Here is a 17819-nt window from a genome sequence, read left to right as displayed (position 1 = left end):
GACCTTTTTAATTTTCTTTTATCTTTTCTTCTTCAAAATGTTCAAACCTCAAAATTTATACTTGGCTCAAGCATATTGAAAATTTGTGCATGACATTGCAATATCAAAATTTATTCTTTTCTCCTATACTAATTTTATTATTGTTTATACATATATAGATATCTTCTAAAACTTTTATTTGGATAAAAAGTGCAACATCAGTTGAAAATATTAATATTATTCTACTAGTTATACTTTTTTTACATATTTAATATTTTTGATAACTTTATAATTGTTAAAATCTAATTTCTAATATTGAAAAAAGATTAAAATATTTTTAAAATTTATTAAGAAAAAATGTTTTTTTAATTAACATGTACAATTAATTTTAATTAAATCTTAGAGTTTAGTTAATATTTATGTGTTTAAAAATGCTCTAAGGACACATGTTAAAATTACTAATTAATTTTTTATAAAATAATTAATAAAAGTTAAACTTTTAATATATTTATTGTGTATTTATTAAAGTAAAATATTTAAAAATTTTATCAATAATAATCTTAATATGTAGCTTCAAGACACATATTAACTAAATTCTAAATTTTATTATATATAGTTTACATGTTAAATTATTTGGCCTCCCTCAATTTTTTTCAAGCTTGGTTACTATATAAGTAGATCATGGTCATGCAGGTCTTTGGAAAGGACACTAGGGACTAGGGAGTTTGTGAGGAATAATTATTTACTGTGACGATTTCCAATTCTGTCTTCTTGTTGTAGGTGGCGTGGCAAAAGAGCACCCTAATAAATATATGCAAATGTGCCTCCTGGACATTCTTTATTTGTATAGAAGAATTATGAGTAATATTAGATAATTAATTTTTTCAATTAATATTAGTTAATTTTTTTAAAATTATATATTTTGTTTATTTTAAAATTTAAATTTTAAATTATAAATTTTTAATTTAAATTCTAAATTATAAACCTAAATATTAAAATTAGCGAATCTGACTAATTAAAAATTAATTTCTTATACCTTTCAAGGATAATTATATATTTGTGTATTTAAATAGATGTTTTATTTTTTGTCTACTATATCACTATCTATTAAAATATTGTTTTCGCACATTTTTATACTTATTCTTAACTTCAACAGGTATTTAATTATACGTAAAACTCAAGCGCAATAGACTTTATGTGAAGTTATTAGCTGAGAGCCGTTAAATAAAAATTTAGTCAAATCAATCAAATCATCTAACGGTTCTCAGTTATCAATTTCACGTGAAGTCGACTGCATCTGAATTTTCACTTTTAATTATATATCTATTTAGATGTGCAAAATATTTTTTTGTGGGTTATTCACCCAACATTTTATATATACATTTACATAGGTTAAGGTATAGCCTAACTTATGTCGCCAACCGGGAGAACATGTAGGCTTTACTAGCTTAAAAATATCATACTTTTCTATCTTAGCCTTTGCAACAACTTAGGTCAATTTAAGTTATCGATCAATGACAAAAACGTAGACACTAATGTGTCTAATCATGGCCAACTAACTATGACTTTTTATATAATAATGCCCATTATTATTAACCTTCGTAATGTTTAACAAGGTAATCAGAGACACAAAAGTATACTAGAAACAAATGAAGAAGAATAAGTATGCATTTCATAGAATAAAAAGTAGTTAATTAAGTAATCGATCCCATAAACATTCCTCGAGCCACACCATGGATACTTGTTTCTTATTTTCTAATCATGGGTGGTCAACATGCCATCTGTCGTAATCAATTTTTTTAATTCTTAAGTATTTTGAGTATAAATTAGTGTTCTTAATTATTCTGATTAATTATCTATTTTATTATATTTTTAATTTAAGTTTTAAAAGTATTAATATAATAAAAACTAATTTTAAATTAGCAAAATAAATAATACAGAACGTATTTATTTACGCTCGGAATACCAATAAATTCTCAAATAGTGTAGAGACTCCATTTAATAATTAGGGCAATTTACGTTTTTAAATTGTTTCAACTCCAAATTTACGCAAATGCATTGTTTCAAAAATGGTTACGCAATTACGTTGTTTCACTATATTATATAAACCACTACTGGTAGTAGCGGTTTATAGATGCACAGAAACCGCTAGAGCCAACAGCGGATTCTGCTAAAAAAATGCAGCATAGAAACTGCGGCAGCCCATCGCGGTTTATGCTTGAGAGATGGTCATAAACCGCTGCTGCCAGCAGCGGTTTATGTGCGTGGGGATGTGTGCGTAAACCGCTAGAGGCTATAGCGGTTTACGTTAAGTATGCATCACTATATAAACCGCTGAGCCAGCCGCGGATTATGCAATTGGAGGTTGGGAGAGGAAATTCTAGAGAGAGGTCAGAGCAAGTTGAGAGGGGGTCCGAGGTATTTGAGCTGCGACTTCCGGCGGGATATCATGGCAGAAGACAGAAGGAGCATGTACCGACTGAACGGTGTTGCTCATGTTGCCGGTTCCATTGGTGACGAGGTTAGTTAATTATTTTGGTCTTTTTTAGGCTTAGCAATTTTTTAGCTAGAAAAATGATATGAATGCAAGCATATACGGATTTTATAGATTAGTCCCTTTTAGTTTTAAAAATAGTATGAAGGTTAGAATATAAAGATTTTTTTTTGAATTTTATTGTTTAAGGTTTGTAATACTTTTATAATTGTGGGTGTTATCTAATAAGTTAAGTTTGTTGTCATTTGTGCTATTGTAGTAAATATTTTACAAATTAATTTCGCTAGTTTATTGACTACTTATTTATAGGTTTTAGGGATTAATTTGTTCACCGGTCAAAAATTTGTTGACATTTTTAAGATATGTGTTATTATTAGATAAGGAATTTCGTTATGGATTGGAGAATTTAATTGTATCCTGCATTTATTGTGCTGTTTTTTGCAGCCCACTAGGTGTATATACAGTGTGAGACGGCAACAGAATATGCCCCTGCATGATAGGATCATCCCGTATTTAGAGATGGCTAGATTGTACCATTTGGCCAGGCTAAACAGCCATTGGTTCTGGTTGGATGAGCCATTAGTTAGTGCGTTCGTTGAGAGGTGGCGTCCTGAGACACACACGTTCCACATGCCTTTTGGAGAGTGCACAGTGACATTGCAGGACGTAGCTTTTCAGCTTGGGTTGCCTGTCGATGGGGAGGCTGTGAGTGGTTGCCTAGGTGAGTTTGAAACATACATTGAGGGTGGTCGATCAGCCTGGGAGTGGTTTCAGGACCTATTCGGTGAGCTACCACCACCAAATAAGGTCAAGCAGATGACGGTCCACTTTACATGGTTCCACGAGAGGTTTAGTGTGCTACCACCAGATGCGAACGAGGAGACAGTTCGCATCTACGCACGTGCCTACATCATGATGCTTTTATCTACTCAGTTATTTGGGGACAAGAGTGTGAACCGGGTACATATACGGTGGTTGCCATTTGTGGCGAACCTTGATGAGATGGGGCGATATAGCTGGGGTTCGGCTGCGTTGGCTTGGTTGTACCGATGTATGTGTCGGGTAGCAAACAGAAATGTGACTAACCTTGCGGGTCCCCTCCAGTTGCTACAGAGTTGGATATTCTGGCGTTTTCCCTCGTTGAGGCCGTCCGGATTTGATTATTTCTCTTTTTCACTGGCATCCAGGTATGGTTTATGTCTTTTTCATAGGTTAAAAAAGAGTATGTTGTGTTTTTCGAGTTTGTGTCTCATTATATTTACAATTAGGTGGTCTGCTTACTTACCTCCGAACGATGGGAAAGAACAGAGGGTCATAAGTTATAGGCTTGCATTGGATCGCATGAGCGCTCGTGATGTAAGTATTATACTTGTTATGATTAAGTTTTAGGGTTGCTCTCGAGTCGTGACTATATATATACTTGTTATGGCAACGTCTGATGTACTTTGATTTTTCAGATTCTATGGGAGCCCTATTCCGCGCTTGATGTACTTGCTGTGGTCCATCCGGAGATACTCACAGAGGAGCATTCTCGCATCTGGCGAGCGGTCACTTCTTTGATATACTTTGCTGTCATCGAGTGGCATCAGGTTGATAGGGTTGTCCCACAGCTTGGTGGAGCGCAGCATATCCCCGAGGACGCTTTGAACATAGACTGGCTGCATGCTAAGGATGGAAGGGGAGGAGATAGGTGGTTCCCCCATTACTATCGGGACTGGCATTTACACTGGGGGAGCAGACTTGATGCAGTCATTTCCATTGAGCGTGTGGCTGATCCGGGTCCATCAGCAGATTACTTAGATTGGTGGTACCGCGAGGCTCATAGGTTCCTTAGCCCAGGGGCTGCATTTACGAATCCCAGGGGAACCGAGATACCTGAGGAGGCATTACAGAGAGGTTCGTCACAGGTCCCACGCAGATCACAACTTCCTCATATGCCAGATAACTGCCGTGTTGAGAGACGTCGTCGTGTTGGTACTCGTGAGTCCGGTCGAGAGTGGCGATGGATATATGATATGCTGCACGAGGATGACGCAGGAGGGGAGGCTACTGATGTGGGCGGTCACCGTGTTCGCCGGTCTAGTGGCAGACGTCGGGGTCATCAGGGTGCTACCCAGTTCGGTGGTGGAGCTAGTGGGACCACGGGAACTGAGACTGCAAGCGATACATTCACTCAGTCTTTTACACCTACGATGACTATGGATGTAGATGATCAAATGGGCAGTGCACATTTTTATTCAGATTTTGCTGCGGTGTTGAGGGATGATGCTGGCCCGTCCCATGTGCAGGTTGATGCCCCTCCTTACCAGCCTTCAGCACCAGATGTAGTGTTCGATACCACAGCTTACCATCCACACATGACAGAGATGCAGCCCCAGGTCCCTGACTTTCAAGGACAATATGCAGTGGATCTTAATCAGCCCGCAGGTAGTCCTTTAGATACTTGGTTCACCATGGGAGGCATACCTCAGTCTGCGTATGGGATAGCCCCTCCTGTTGATGATGCTATTCAGGTGGCTGGCCGACCTACTAGAGTCAGGCATCCCACGCGATGTGGGACGGGATCTCATCTACTTGATCCTTTTGAGGATGCAGCCCGGGATGATAGGGATGATTAGTCGATTATGTTGTATGTTGTGTTTCTTGGATATGTTATTTATGAACTCATTATGTACTTTATGTTTAAATTTCACTGGTTGGTAGTTATTTATGAACTCAGTATGTACTTTATGTTTAAATTTCACTGGTTGGTAGTTATTTTGACGTATTATTTACTACAGTATCGCTACTGATTGCTTATATAACGGAACTAAACCATGATAGATAAACGAAAGTGATATACAAATATCTCATATAAGATTAACTAATAAGCTGAACATAACTAAAATTTATAACTGAAACAAAGGGATACAAAGGGATTCATTTGTAGAAACAAACACTAAACAGATAACTAAGAACATGACACGTAAATGACTACAAAAGATAGAAACCGTGAAACATCTAGATGCCGCTACTAGAACCTCGCTGAGGGCAACCCCTTCGGGTGTGACCGGGCTGCCTGCACAACCCACAACGCTTCGGTCGGCTGGTGTCAGCTTCGTCCATGGTGTTTCGGATGCGGGTGGACCGAGGTCGTCCTTCTCTTGCTCTTCTCATATTTGGGTCGGGTATAACGATCGGACCGTCATATGGGGGCCAAAGCCCCTCTGGTATACATGGTGCAAAAGACATCTGATACACCATAAACACCTCAGATATGCTGTAAACTTCATCAACATATGTTGCCCAATCTAGCCGTGACTGCGCACAGCATGCGATGGCATGGCAACACGGGTAGTGCAGTGCCTGGAAGTTACCACAGTCACAAGTACGATCCCTTAGGGAAACCCGGTAGCAACCAAGCGAGAATCTGCCTGTGGGGGTAGTCTCAGCCACCGTGTAATCAAGTATATGCCTATCAAAAACAGTCACAGTGAAGCACCTCGCATCCTTCAAGTTACGCTCAATTGCCCTCATAAGTGCCTGCGAATACCTTTGACCCAGGGGCGGAGCTACTCACACAAAAAGGGGGGCAGTGGCCCCCCTAAATTTTAATTTTTTCTTATAAATTATGTGTAAATTTTGATTTAGCCCCCCTTAAAATTTTGATTTTAGTCATTCTATATTAAAAAATTAAACTTTGGCCCCTCCCTAAATTTTATCCTAGCTCCGCCCCTGCTTTGACCGGATCCTAACTGTGCCTCTGTCGTCTGCCCCCGGACAACAAACAACTCAGCAAGGCGAAGATAGGTGGACTTAACCAAGGACGTGACTGGTAGATTTCTTGTGCCCTTCAAAACAGAGTTCACACACTCAGAAATGTTGGTCGTCATGTGACCATATCGTCTGCCCCCATCCTTGTGCTGTGTCCACATCTCATAATCCATCCTGTTTGCCCAATCACACATGGCTGGGTTCTCTGACCTCATTATATCAAACCAATAGTCAAATTCTGCTTCCGTCTTAGCATAAGCGGCGTTAACCAGCCACCTTCTGACATCCTGCCCCTTGAAGGTAAGGGCAAAATTTGCAGCAACATGCCGAATGCAAAATGCCCTATAAGCATGCGGAGGTCGCCAACCACTATCGGGTGACTCCAGCGCAGCCTTGATGCCGTTGTGTCTGTCGGAGATGACGAGAATACCTTCCTGTGGAGTAACATGTCTTCTAAGATTGGACAGAAAATATGACCAAGACTCAGCATTTTCCCCCTCCACTAGTGCAAACGCAACAGGCAAAATATTCGAATTCCCATCCTGAGCAATCGCCAACAACAACGTCCCTCCATACTTACCATACAAGTGTGTCCCATCGATGCTGACGAGTGGCTTACAGTGGCGGAATGCCTCAACACATGGAGGGAATGTCCAAAACATGCGATGAAAGTAGACTCTTTCTTCATCAACCTGGTCACCCACTCTAACCGGGGAGGTCTTCAGCAGAGCAACGGAACCGTCCATGGTTAACGTGACCCCAAGGATCCAGCGGGGCAGATCCGCATATGACTCCTCCCAATCACCGTAGATCTGTGCTACTGCCTTCTGCTTTGCCAACCACACCTTCCGATAACTTGGCTTGAAACCATATGTTGCCTCTGTTGCCTCTTGCAACACCTTAATCGATACCAACGCATCAGCTCTAACCAATGAAAAAATTCTTGCACAAATCACATGATAATCAAGCTGCCTGTGGTCGCTCGAAATCGATGTGGCCATACACGTGTGTGGTCAGTTGTACCTCCTAACTTCCCATGTGCTCTTCCTTTTTCGCATGACTATCCGGATCAACCACGTGCATCCGTTACCGAACTCCTTGCATCTCCCTTGGTATTTTAGACTGTCTGACTCCATAACCCTATACTCAACTCCACGCCGAATGCTGTAATCTTTCATGCTCAGCACAGCTTCCTCCTTACTCTGGAACGATTGGCCAATCTGAAATTCAGTCAAACCTGCCCCATCACGCATACCCTGTCCATCGAATGTTGCCTCAACATTCTGGTGTTGACGGATGGCCTCCAAGTTCAAAGACGACAGGTGCGGAGGGTACTCTTGTGTTGCAGAACCGGAACCTCCATGGGCTGCACCTATTGGTATATCATCTTCACTGTCCCCACCAATATCGAGCGGCTCCTCATCGGAATCATCATCACAAAGCGCATTCTCAACTCGATCCGGTCCAACCTCAAACTCAACCTCAGCACGTTCTGGCTCGGGAGGTAGAACTACCGCTGCTACCACAGGCAGTGATGTCGATGCACCGCCCCGTGTGGTCGACTGAGGACCCGGTGCTGATGCCCCAGAGCTATCCACACGATCTTCCAACTTCGCAAACATCTCAGGTATCCTCACCTCCGGAAAACTACGCCTGCAGTGAAACAAGACCTGCAGGTCTTCATCCGACCCAATCACAAAGGTGATGTCGATGCACCGCCCCGTGTGGTCGACTGAGGACCCGGTGCTGATGCCCCAGAGCTATCCACACGATCTTCCAACTTCGCAAACATCTCAGGTATCCTCACCTCCGGAAAACTACGCCTGCAGTGAAACAAGACCTGCAGGTCTTCATCCGACCCAATCACAAAGGTCTCAAACCGCACGCCGGTTGACACAACAGTAATGGGAATCTTGTAAAACAACTTTTTAACCTGCTTCGTACCACAGGTACCGAGCTTCTGTAGTATGCTGAGCTTAATCTCTGCCAATGTACTTGAAGATCGAATAAAAATACTAACCGGTTCTCTATCTGTGAATTTCACACCGTGGCGTTTGCTCTTTTGAATTTTTCCAAAGCAATGGACCAGAGCCACAAAACTATCCTCCCCATCCATTTGTGAATAACACTCTACCTCTCCACATTTGGCACCTCCATGGTTTATATAGGGAACCCAATGACACAGAACACACGTAAACCGCTATGACCACCAGCGGTTTACGCACGCATTTCAACAAACATAAACCGCTGCTGGCAGCAGCGGTTTATGAAGAACCAAAAATCAACAGAATCCGCTGCTGGCTCTAGCGGTTTCTGTGCATCTATAAACCGCTACTGCCAGTAGCGGTTTATATAATATAGTGAAACAACGTAATTACGTAACCATTTTTGAAACAATGCATTTGCGTAAATTTAAAGTTGAAACAATTTAAAAACGTAAATTGCCCTAATAACTAGGTTGAGCGGTAAAAGAAAATTTACGCAAATGTTTTAATGTAATCGAGATATACTATTTCATCAATAAAAGTATTTAATTAATTATTTATTGTCTTAAATATAAATATATAATTAGATTATTAGATGACAGTCAAAAACACATTTTATGCTATTAGTGCATAGTAATTAAAAATGCAACTAGTATATTAATATTAATTAGCTTAGATTTTTTAGATAAATAATTTTATAAGATGACAAAATTTTTTATGATTAAAAAAATATATAATTCAATCAATGTTTCTCCAAAAGAAGCAAAAAAAAAAAAAAGAAAGAAAGAAAAGACATGTAGACAATTCACATTTTGAAAAAAAAAAGTTTTTGCCTGAATTGACATATTAAATATATAATTATTTTTATATATTACTTTAAATTTTTATATTAAATAATTTTATAATAAAATAGTTATAAATAAAACAAGATGAGATGTTAGATCTGTTTTAATTATATTACTTGATATAGAAAAGAATTTAGGATAAAATAAAAATTAAAGAATAGGATTTACTCTATTTTTGATTTTTTAATACAATATTTAAAAAATTTATTCTACCTCATTAGTTTACACCCAAATTTTTTAAAAAATTTAAAGAAACTTTTATTCATAAAATATTAAAAAAAGTGGTTACAAGATTTAAATATTTTTATACCTCTTAATTTTAAAATCCTAACTCATAAATTTACTAAGATAAAATGGGTCAATTCATAATTGGGTCTAAAATAATAAAAGCAAAATAAAATAAACATAAACATAAATAAATCTTAAAATAAATACTAATAAATTGATGTATATTTGATTCAGCTTGACTAATAAAAATCTTCTTCAATACAACTTATACTTTTAATTTTTCATAATCGTTAATCACTTGACAAATTCTTAATGCATATCTTGAACAAATAATTTAGCTATATTTAAAAAATCTTATTTTATTCTTTTAGATGTTGTTCTTGTAAAACATCACATAGTATCAAAAATAAAAATGATAATATTTCGTTCTAATAGAGTATTCTTTAATTTGACTAATTAATCTCATTAACTAATATATATATATATATTCTCTTTGTTCAACAATAACATGCTGCCTAATTGCTGTCATTGATTTGTTTAACCCTAACCACATTTGAAGGTTGATTGTCGTCAACCCTAATTTAATTTCTTGCTCCATGTGGTAGCTAGTGAAGAAGAGACATGACCTTACCACAGATGTTACTGTTTGGTATCGACCCTACAGTAATGCTTGTGCTTCACCACCAGTAGCCATACATTACTATATAAATGAAAAAAAAAAAAAGGGTAAGAGGGCCTGTACGGAACCCAATCTCTATTTAAAATATTAAATTAAATTAAATTAAATCAAGGGGAACATGATCTCTACCTTTGATCATTTCCTAGGAGATTTGTTCCTAACTGTTTTCTTTGTCTGTTTATCATTTAACACGCGGATGAAACATAGAAACATGATATGTGTTTGGGACCCCCATGTTCTACGTGATTGGGATATAATCCTTCCAAAATTACATTTATTCGACCTACACATTTCATCTATCATTTTTATTTTTTTTTCTTCGTTACAGTTTTCTTGGTCGTCGTTATAAAATTTTTGAGGGTGGTTATGTTTGTTGGCTTTGACTATCAAATTGGATCGTGAAAAGTTGACTAAGATGCTGCTTATAGAAAATTTTAAATTTTTTTAGTATATTTTGTTTTTCTTAATTGCTTGATTTGTGTTTCAATAATCTCTAAAACTAATCATTATGCTAATTGTAAGGATAATTATAACAGTTTGCTTGATTTATGTTTCTTAATTGCTTGATTTATGTTTCATTTGTTCTTTATTTATGTTTCTGCGATTTATATTTCTACGAAGTCTTTTCACTATTTTACTTTGAAAAATTATTTCCTTTTCCTATTCCAGACCCTTCGAAATTCTGTGAAAGTTCTAAGTTATGTTTTAAAACACTGAACTCTGAAAAGTGTTATTTTGTTTATACAATTTACAAGCTAACATTATCGATCATTCAATTTACTAGTATTTTTGCATGTATATTTATGATTATGCAAAATTCTGCATTGTCTTTATTTGTCTTTTTTTATTGTTAAATGAAAAAGTATAGGTAAACAATTTTTAATTAGCTAAATTTATATAACTGTAATTAATAATTATTAATTTTATATTTTTTAAAAAATAAAGTTTAAATAATTACTAATTAATGATAATTAATTAATTAATATGAAGTCAAATTCTAAAATATTTGTTGTTATTAAATCGAAAATTTTGATGCATTTTTAAACAAAATTAGTACTGGTACAGAGCGAAAATGTTTAGTAACCAAAGAAAATCAGCAAAAAATAACTATAATTTGTTTTATTTAGCATTCATTAATTATTACGACAATTAATGAATGCTAAATAAGGCAAGTTATGGTTGTTTTTTTTTTGTCTACCTAGCATTACCCGGTACAGAGGGGTTTGGTTTTACTCTCAAAATCTAGATCATTAACCATGGTTTTGATGGTCTTTAATTGATAAAACCTAAAAACCTGCATAACAAATATAAAGCCACTCTAATCAAAATTAAGAGCAAGTAAATATTTACAAATTCACAAGGTTAACGTTCAAAAATTGGTCCTTCATGGCAACCGAAGCACCATTAAGTGTATGTTAGTGACACTGTTTAAGTAATCAAGAATCAAAATGGAATATAAGAATAATCGTAACAAAAAAAAAATGGAATATAATTAAGAGCGGACAAAAGGCAAATGTTTAGGGGGGTAGAATCGGTAGCTTTATAATGATGTTTTCCTTTCCACTCGTTAGCATGTTCCATCATCATCTCCATTTTTTGATATGGTACTTTGAATATGATCCAAGGTTGATTGATAGAAAATAATAATAATAGTAATAATAATTCTTTTAAGTGATTTCAGAATTATTCTTATTTATTATTGAAATATTTTGAAATTAAATGCTTTCGTCATTTCAGATCTAATTTGGTGTTGACTATATTGAGAAACAACTAGGCGGCAGAGAATATGTAACTTGGTCAGAAAAACTCTGGTGGAGGATCCAAAATGCTTTAATTTTAAAATTGAGAATATATAAGCAGGAATCTCATCGTGTCCTTTTCAATTTATTCCTACTCCAAAGTATAATGCTTTTTCAAGGTATATTTGTATGCTATCCCTCTTTAATTTTCGCCTCCAATTTTTGCAAAGTTGAATCCTGAAATCCACAACTATCTTCCAATATGTATAATTCTAGTTATTTTATTTAAATAAACATTGTCTTAATGTTATCCGTTAAAAAAACGAGTGAGTTTAACTCTTTAACATTATTATATAAAAGAGTGAAATTTGTCTTCTAATACTCTTTAGCACTAGATAGTTGATAAATTATAATTCCGTATTAAATTAATTAAGTCTTATTCAATTTTAAAAGCTAATCCTAGTAAAAACGAAAAATCCACATTATTATAAAAGAGTATTCTTAGGAGTTCCGTGATATCAATGGTAAAATCTCACGTGCATATTACAACAAAAATGATTTTTAGTGGTAAATGTTGAGTAATAATAACATAATAGTTATTATATATTTTATTTAATTTAATTTTTTATGACAATTATATTTGTTATTATTACTATCAATTTCGTTACATTACTAATAATATTTCTGTCAATTTTTGCCAACTCTTGTTTATGACTATGTTTAATGAAAGTGTCTTTGTAGATATGTCTAATAAAAATGTCTTTTTTATGACGGTGTCTAATAGAAGTGTCTTTATATATATATTTTCTGGATGTATCTCCTTATACATGTGTTTAAAATATAATAATTAATTATTATTAACAATAAATTGGCAAATAGTATATTAGTACCCTACACTTTTTCTATTACTATATATTACAATGATAATTATATATTTTTTATAACTATTAAAAAAGTTTTCATTGGATTGCCGCTAAACTTTTTTAGCGATAAAATATAAGACCACTAATATCTAATTACTAATAAATATATTCTCGCTATTTTTATTATTGCAAAATATATAGTCACTAAAAATAATTTTTTAATAATAAAAGTTGTCTTTATATAAAATTGACGATTAAAAACTGTTAAATAAGAATTTTTTCGAACATATTAAATCATCGAATAATTTTTATTATCAGTTTTACGTAAAAACAAATGCATACAAATAAGTTTCTATCAAAACCAATATTTTTAAAAGAGTCCACATAACAAAATTAATATCTAATAGATAATTTTATAAGTTCTTGAATTTTTTTTTATACTATAGTAATCGCTCATTATTACAACTATTAAAATCAATTTAAAAAATACCTGACTCTTTAAAGTTTTTGCCAACTTTTTTAAGGAGGAACTTTTTTCTTAAAATGTTAACACAGATTAAAAACAATATATAACTTAAATATTATTTCACAAAAGCCACCAATTTGTGAAAAGTAACTATAACTAACCTAAATAAAAATGGTTTAGCTACTAAAAAGTCTTTTCTTTCTTACCGTTTTTCCTAAATAAATATAGAATTCATTAGGAGGAGACCTTTAATTGTCTTTGATGTTTGACGAACAATTTTCCCTTGACATATAACTTTTAACCGATGTACCTTTTCTTCCCTTTATTTCATTCTAAATGCACTTTTGTCATTTGAGAACTCTTACGATGTTACATACGAGTCTTTTCAGTTTTCACAATGGATATTTCCTGAATTCTCACTAATTATTATTCACCAGTTTATCATCATTTAATTGAGGGCCCCAATTGAGACTATTGAAGGAATTTTGACGATTCATCCGTGCATATTGGTTTTCAACAAAATAAAAATAAAGTATAACAATATCTTAACGGTTAATTTTTTTTATATAAAAAAAAATTGTGTGTAATTCATCATTATGAATAATTGGTGTATTTTTTTATATGAATTATTAATTTTTTTTAATTTTAAGTAATAAATCTGATTCTCAAATATGGAGAAGTATAAAAATTTAAGGGTCAAATTTCATAGTGTTATAAATCTGAGGGTTAAATTTGTATATTCAAAAAAATTTAAAATAAAAAAACTCAAATCTAACCCTCAAATTTGTATTTAAAAAAAATTAAATCACTCAGATTTGTGGCATAAAAAAAAATTAAAATTTACAAAACTGTTCCTTAGATTTGTGACCATTCACAAAAAAAAAAAAAAACATACCAACTCTCTATATTATTTAAAAATATCACCACAATCTCAATAATAAAAATAAAAAGTATATCTTAACTGAGAATCGTTAATATTACTTGTAGAATTTCTCTATTAATTAATTTACCTTTTATTTTTACAAATCCCTGACAACAACAATAATAATAATAATACAGAATACTTAAGATAATAAATACTTTATTTTACTAATAAGAGGTATGAAATTTTAGTCATAGAAATAATAAAATATTTATTTTAGAAATATATGAGAAGGGTATTTTATAAAACATATTCTTTTAATCATAATAAATTATGGAAAAATCTAGGGGTCAACAATTTTGTTAAATTCTGGCCAGCATATAACCAGCAATGAAAAGTGAGTCATTGGATGAAATTTCACACTAATCTTATACCATTAAAACTATTTTGATGACTACAAATCACCAAAGTTGCTGGCCCTAGCATTCCTCATAAATTATTAATTTTTTCTTATATTGAAAACTTATTTTTTGTCATTATACTTGATAATGAACCCTGCTTAGTTTATATAAAATTATAATGAAACCAGCTTGTTGTACATAATTATTGTTGTACACGATTATTTTAAACCTCTTATTAAGTAACTAAGTACTACGACATGGTATATTGTTTTGTTGTTATATATTGATGTATGTTGCTCTATATATAATTAGCATGTCGTTATCACTAGTTATTGTCAACAACAAATTATATATTATGACAGAATGTTTCTTTCACATATATAAATAAATTAGTGATGGGAACCACATTCATGATGTAACATAAATATATATTATCATATTTCTTGTCATTTGTGTGAAATAATAATGCATAGTCCATTATTTTGATGTGTAAGAAAAATCAAAGTTGTATATGACCATGATAATTAAGAATTAATCATAATCCATCATCAGCATATTTTGTTTTTAATCTGCCAACGAACCCTACTCGCTTTGAAGGAGAGCCGGAGATCATAGTCATTGGCTAATGAATTAATAAACCAATTTATTTGTCAATTAATACGTTTTTCAAGAATTATGAACGATAAAGAGAGAAGACAACCCGTCAAAAATTCATCTGTGTAATTTATTTTGTTTTGCTCAACCTTATTCTTGATAGGGATGACATAACATATTGGTCATTTTGTCAAAATAGGATGATAGAACAACTGAGTTTTGTTAAAGTAATCAATTTTAAAGAAGAATTAATGTGAAGGAATAATTTGCAGTATGATAGTGATGCTATTAAAAGTTAAAAATTTTGGGCTACATTCACTACTAGGCTTTAATTGAGCATGATATTGAAAGATTAGATACATTTATATTTTATTTACAAAGTGTGTTATGATAACTCAGTTTAGATATGAATTTGAATGAGATAAATAGATTTATTTTTTATTATGAATATTTTAAGATTTACATGTTCATATGAAATATATCAGAAATATAATAATGTGTGTTTTTTATATTTTTTTTTTGAAAAAGTGACTTTATTATATGATTTTTTTAATGAAAAAAATTTAACAATCTGGTTTAATTTGTGCCAAGAAAAGTAGGGTGGTTCATGAATCGAATCGTATTCGCATATTCGCAGTAAATATCCGTATCCGATCAAAAAATTGCAGATATAATCCAATTCACACCCTTTAAGGATCGGATCGCGGATATCTACTTTGCATCCGTGGATCCGCACAATAATAATTAAAAAATAATAAATATATATATATATATATATATATATATATATATATTTGGTATTATATTTACTTGTTTGTATATTTTAGTTAGTAGTTATTATTCATATATTGTATTATTTTAATTTTGTTATTTAGAAAAAGTTTGATTAAAAATATTTTAAGAATAAATAAATTTAAAAGTGAGACAGAAATATTTTTATTAAATTTTTTACATAAAAATATAATTAAAAAAAAAAGATTTAATTATGCAGATATACTTGATATCTGATCCAATCCAATCCTTTAATATAAGAATCAGATCGGATCAAATCTAATACTAAAAAACGCGAATATTATATTCGATCTGATTCGCGTACACCACTCAAAAAAAGAAGTCGTTGGTTAAATAACTAAATAAATTACTCATTATTAGATTATTTATCTATCTTAGATTTCATAGTCTTTTTTCCCTTGTAAATGAATCGCATAAGAACAAATTATTAGCCTTCTTCTATAGGATATAAGTTATAAATAATATCTCCTTAAAGTTTGCATTAAAAAATTTATATAAAATATATAAAATCTAAACTTTACATTAATATTTATGTAGTATTAAAGATTTTAGATGAGAGTGATACAACTCAGATAAAATTTATTAATTTAGTATTTGTTGTCTATAAAATCATTTTAAAAATACTAATTCACAAACTTTAAAAATATATGAATAAGGTAATTAGTCATATTCAAAGTACATTCTTAAAAAGTTAGACTTATTTCTGATAATATTTTTATAGCACACGAATGTATGCACTACCTTAAATAAAAGAAGCGAAACTTGGATACAAAATGGCACTCAAACTTAATATGAGTAAAGTTTACGACAGGATGGACTGACATTTTCTATGGTATATTATGAAGAAGTTGGGTTTTGACTTTTGAATCGCAATTCACTGACTGAATTCGTAAATTGTTGACAACCGTTTATTACTCTATTGTTGTGCAAGATCAATTCTATAGTTTTTTTAAACCAAATAGAGGCATCCGTCAAGATGACCTTCTATCTCCTTTTCTTTTCTTATTGTGTGCAAAAAAGATTTTTTTTACTACACAAAGTAAAGCAAAACAGTCTCATTCGAAAAATTCAAATAAACAAAAAATACCCAATTATATATCACTTGTTATTTGTTGATGATTCCATTCTATTTGATAAAGTCTCAGAAAATAGTTGTGCCTCTATTTTAGAATTATTGAAATCTTATGAGAGTTTCAGTGAGCAAAGAGTTAATTTTAATAAATCGACATTATTCTTTAGTAATAACATTACAGTGCTGATTAGAACCTCTCTAGTAGTCCAGTTGAATATTTATCACATAAATGCATAAGATAAATATTTGAGTTTATCTTTCTTTATCAACTACTTTAAGAAAGCCACTTTTAACTCAATCAAAGATAAGATTCTCAAAAGGACACAATAATAGAAAATGTTCTTGTTATCTAATAGAAAAAGACAGGTATTACTCCAAACAGTTGGTAAAGCCCAGAGACGGATGCACTATATAAGTTGTGGGGGCAAGTGCCCCCACTAACATTTTGAAAAAGTATACCAAAGTATATGTATAAATATATATGCCCCATAAAAAAATTATACTTGCCCCACATTAAAAAAATTACCTATTAAATTTTGTGTTTAAATATTTTAAGAATTTTGTTAACCTATGCCATAAAAGCCAATTTTAAAAATACCATAAAAAAATGTTTGACAAAAAAATTATTGATTTTTTTAATTTTCAATATATTAATTATATTAAAAATTTATAAATTTTTTATTATTATATTCTAAACATGTTCTCTGAGAATACAAATTAGCTAACTCTTTCTATATATATATATATATATAGTTTTTAGAATTAAATTTTGATATATTATTAGTATAAAATAAATTTACACGTGTATCCAATTACGTAATGTAATGTAATAAAAAAACTATTTTTTATATTAATCATGTAAATGATCATCTAAAAGAACATACGTAATTAAACAACCATAAAAAATATTTTATGTCGTTAGTACATCAAAATTAAACTCTAATTTTTATCTAAAAGTATAAAATAAAAATATTCATTAGATCAATTTAATAAAAATAAAACATTACTAACTATAGCATTATAAATTAAGAATTTATTTAATTAAAATTTATATCCTTGAATTTTTT

The 17819-nt window shown here is 32.2% G+C and overlaps 2 protein-coding genes across 2 annotated transcripts; both read right to left on the bottom strand.

The window, feature by feature from the left end:
- Positions 1-5473: 5473 nt before the first annotated feature.
- On the bottom strand, positions 5474-5989 carry LOC130980352 (uncharacterized). The gene has a single exon (XM_057904044.1). The coding sequence runs from the start codon at positions 5987-5989 to the stop codon at positions 5474-5476; it is 516 nt and encodes a 171-aa protein (XP_057760027.1).
- Positions 5990-6132: 143 nt separating this feature from the next.
- On the bottom strand, positions 6133-7227 carry LOC130980351 (uncharacterized). Its single transcript, XM_057904043.1, has one exon. The coding sequence runs from the start codon at positions 7225-7227 to the stop codon at positions 6133-6135; it is 1095 nt and encodes a 364-aa protein (XP_057760026.1).
- Positions 7228-17819: the final 10592 nt, after the last annotated feature.

Source organism: Arachis stenosperma, chromosome 5, assembly GCF_014773155.1.
Source record: "Arachis stenosperma cultivar V10309 chromosome 5, arast.V10309.gnm1.PFL2, whole genome shotgun sequence".
In the NCBI taxonomy this organism is placed as follows: Eukaryota; Viridiplantae; Streptophyta; class Magnoliopsida; order Fabales; family Fabaceae; genus Arachis; species Arachis stenosperma.
Note: the sequence above shows the minus strand (reverse complement) of the source record. Positions and strands in the feature narration are given on the sequence as shown.

Excerpts from the sequence above, each read along its gene's own strand:
- LOC130980352 (XM_057904044.1), bottom strand. The coding sequence starts at position 5,989 with ATGAGGGCAATTGAGCGTAACTTGAAGGATGCGAGGTGCTTCACTGTG.
- LOC130980351 (XM_057904043.1), bottom strand. The coding sequence starts at position 7,227 with ATGGCCACATCGATTTCGAGCGACCACAGGCAGCTTGATTATCATGTG.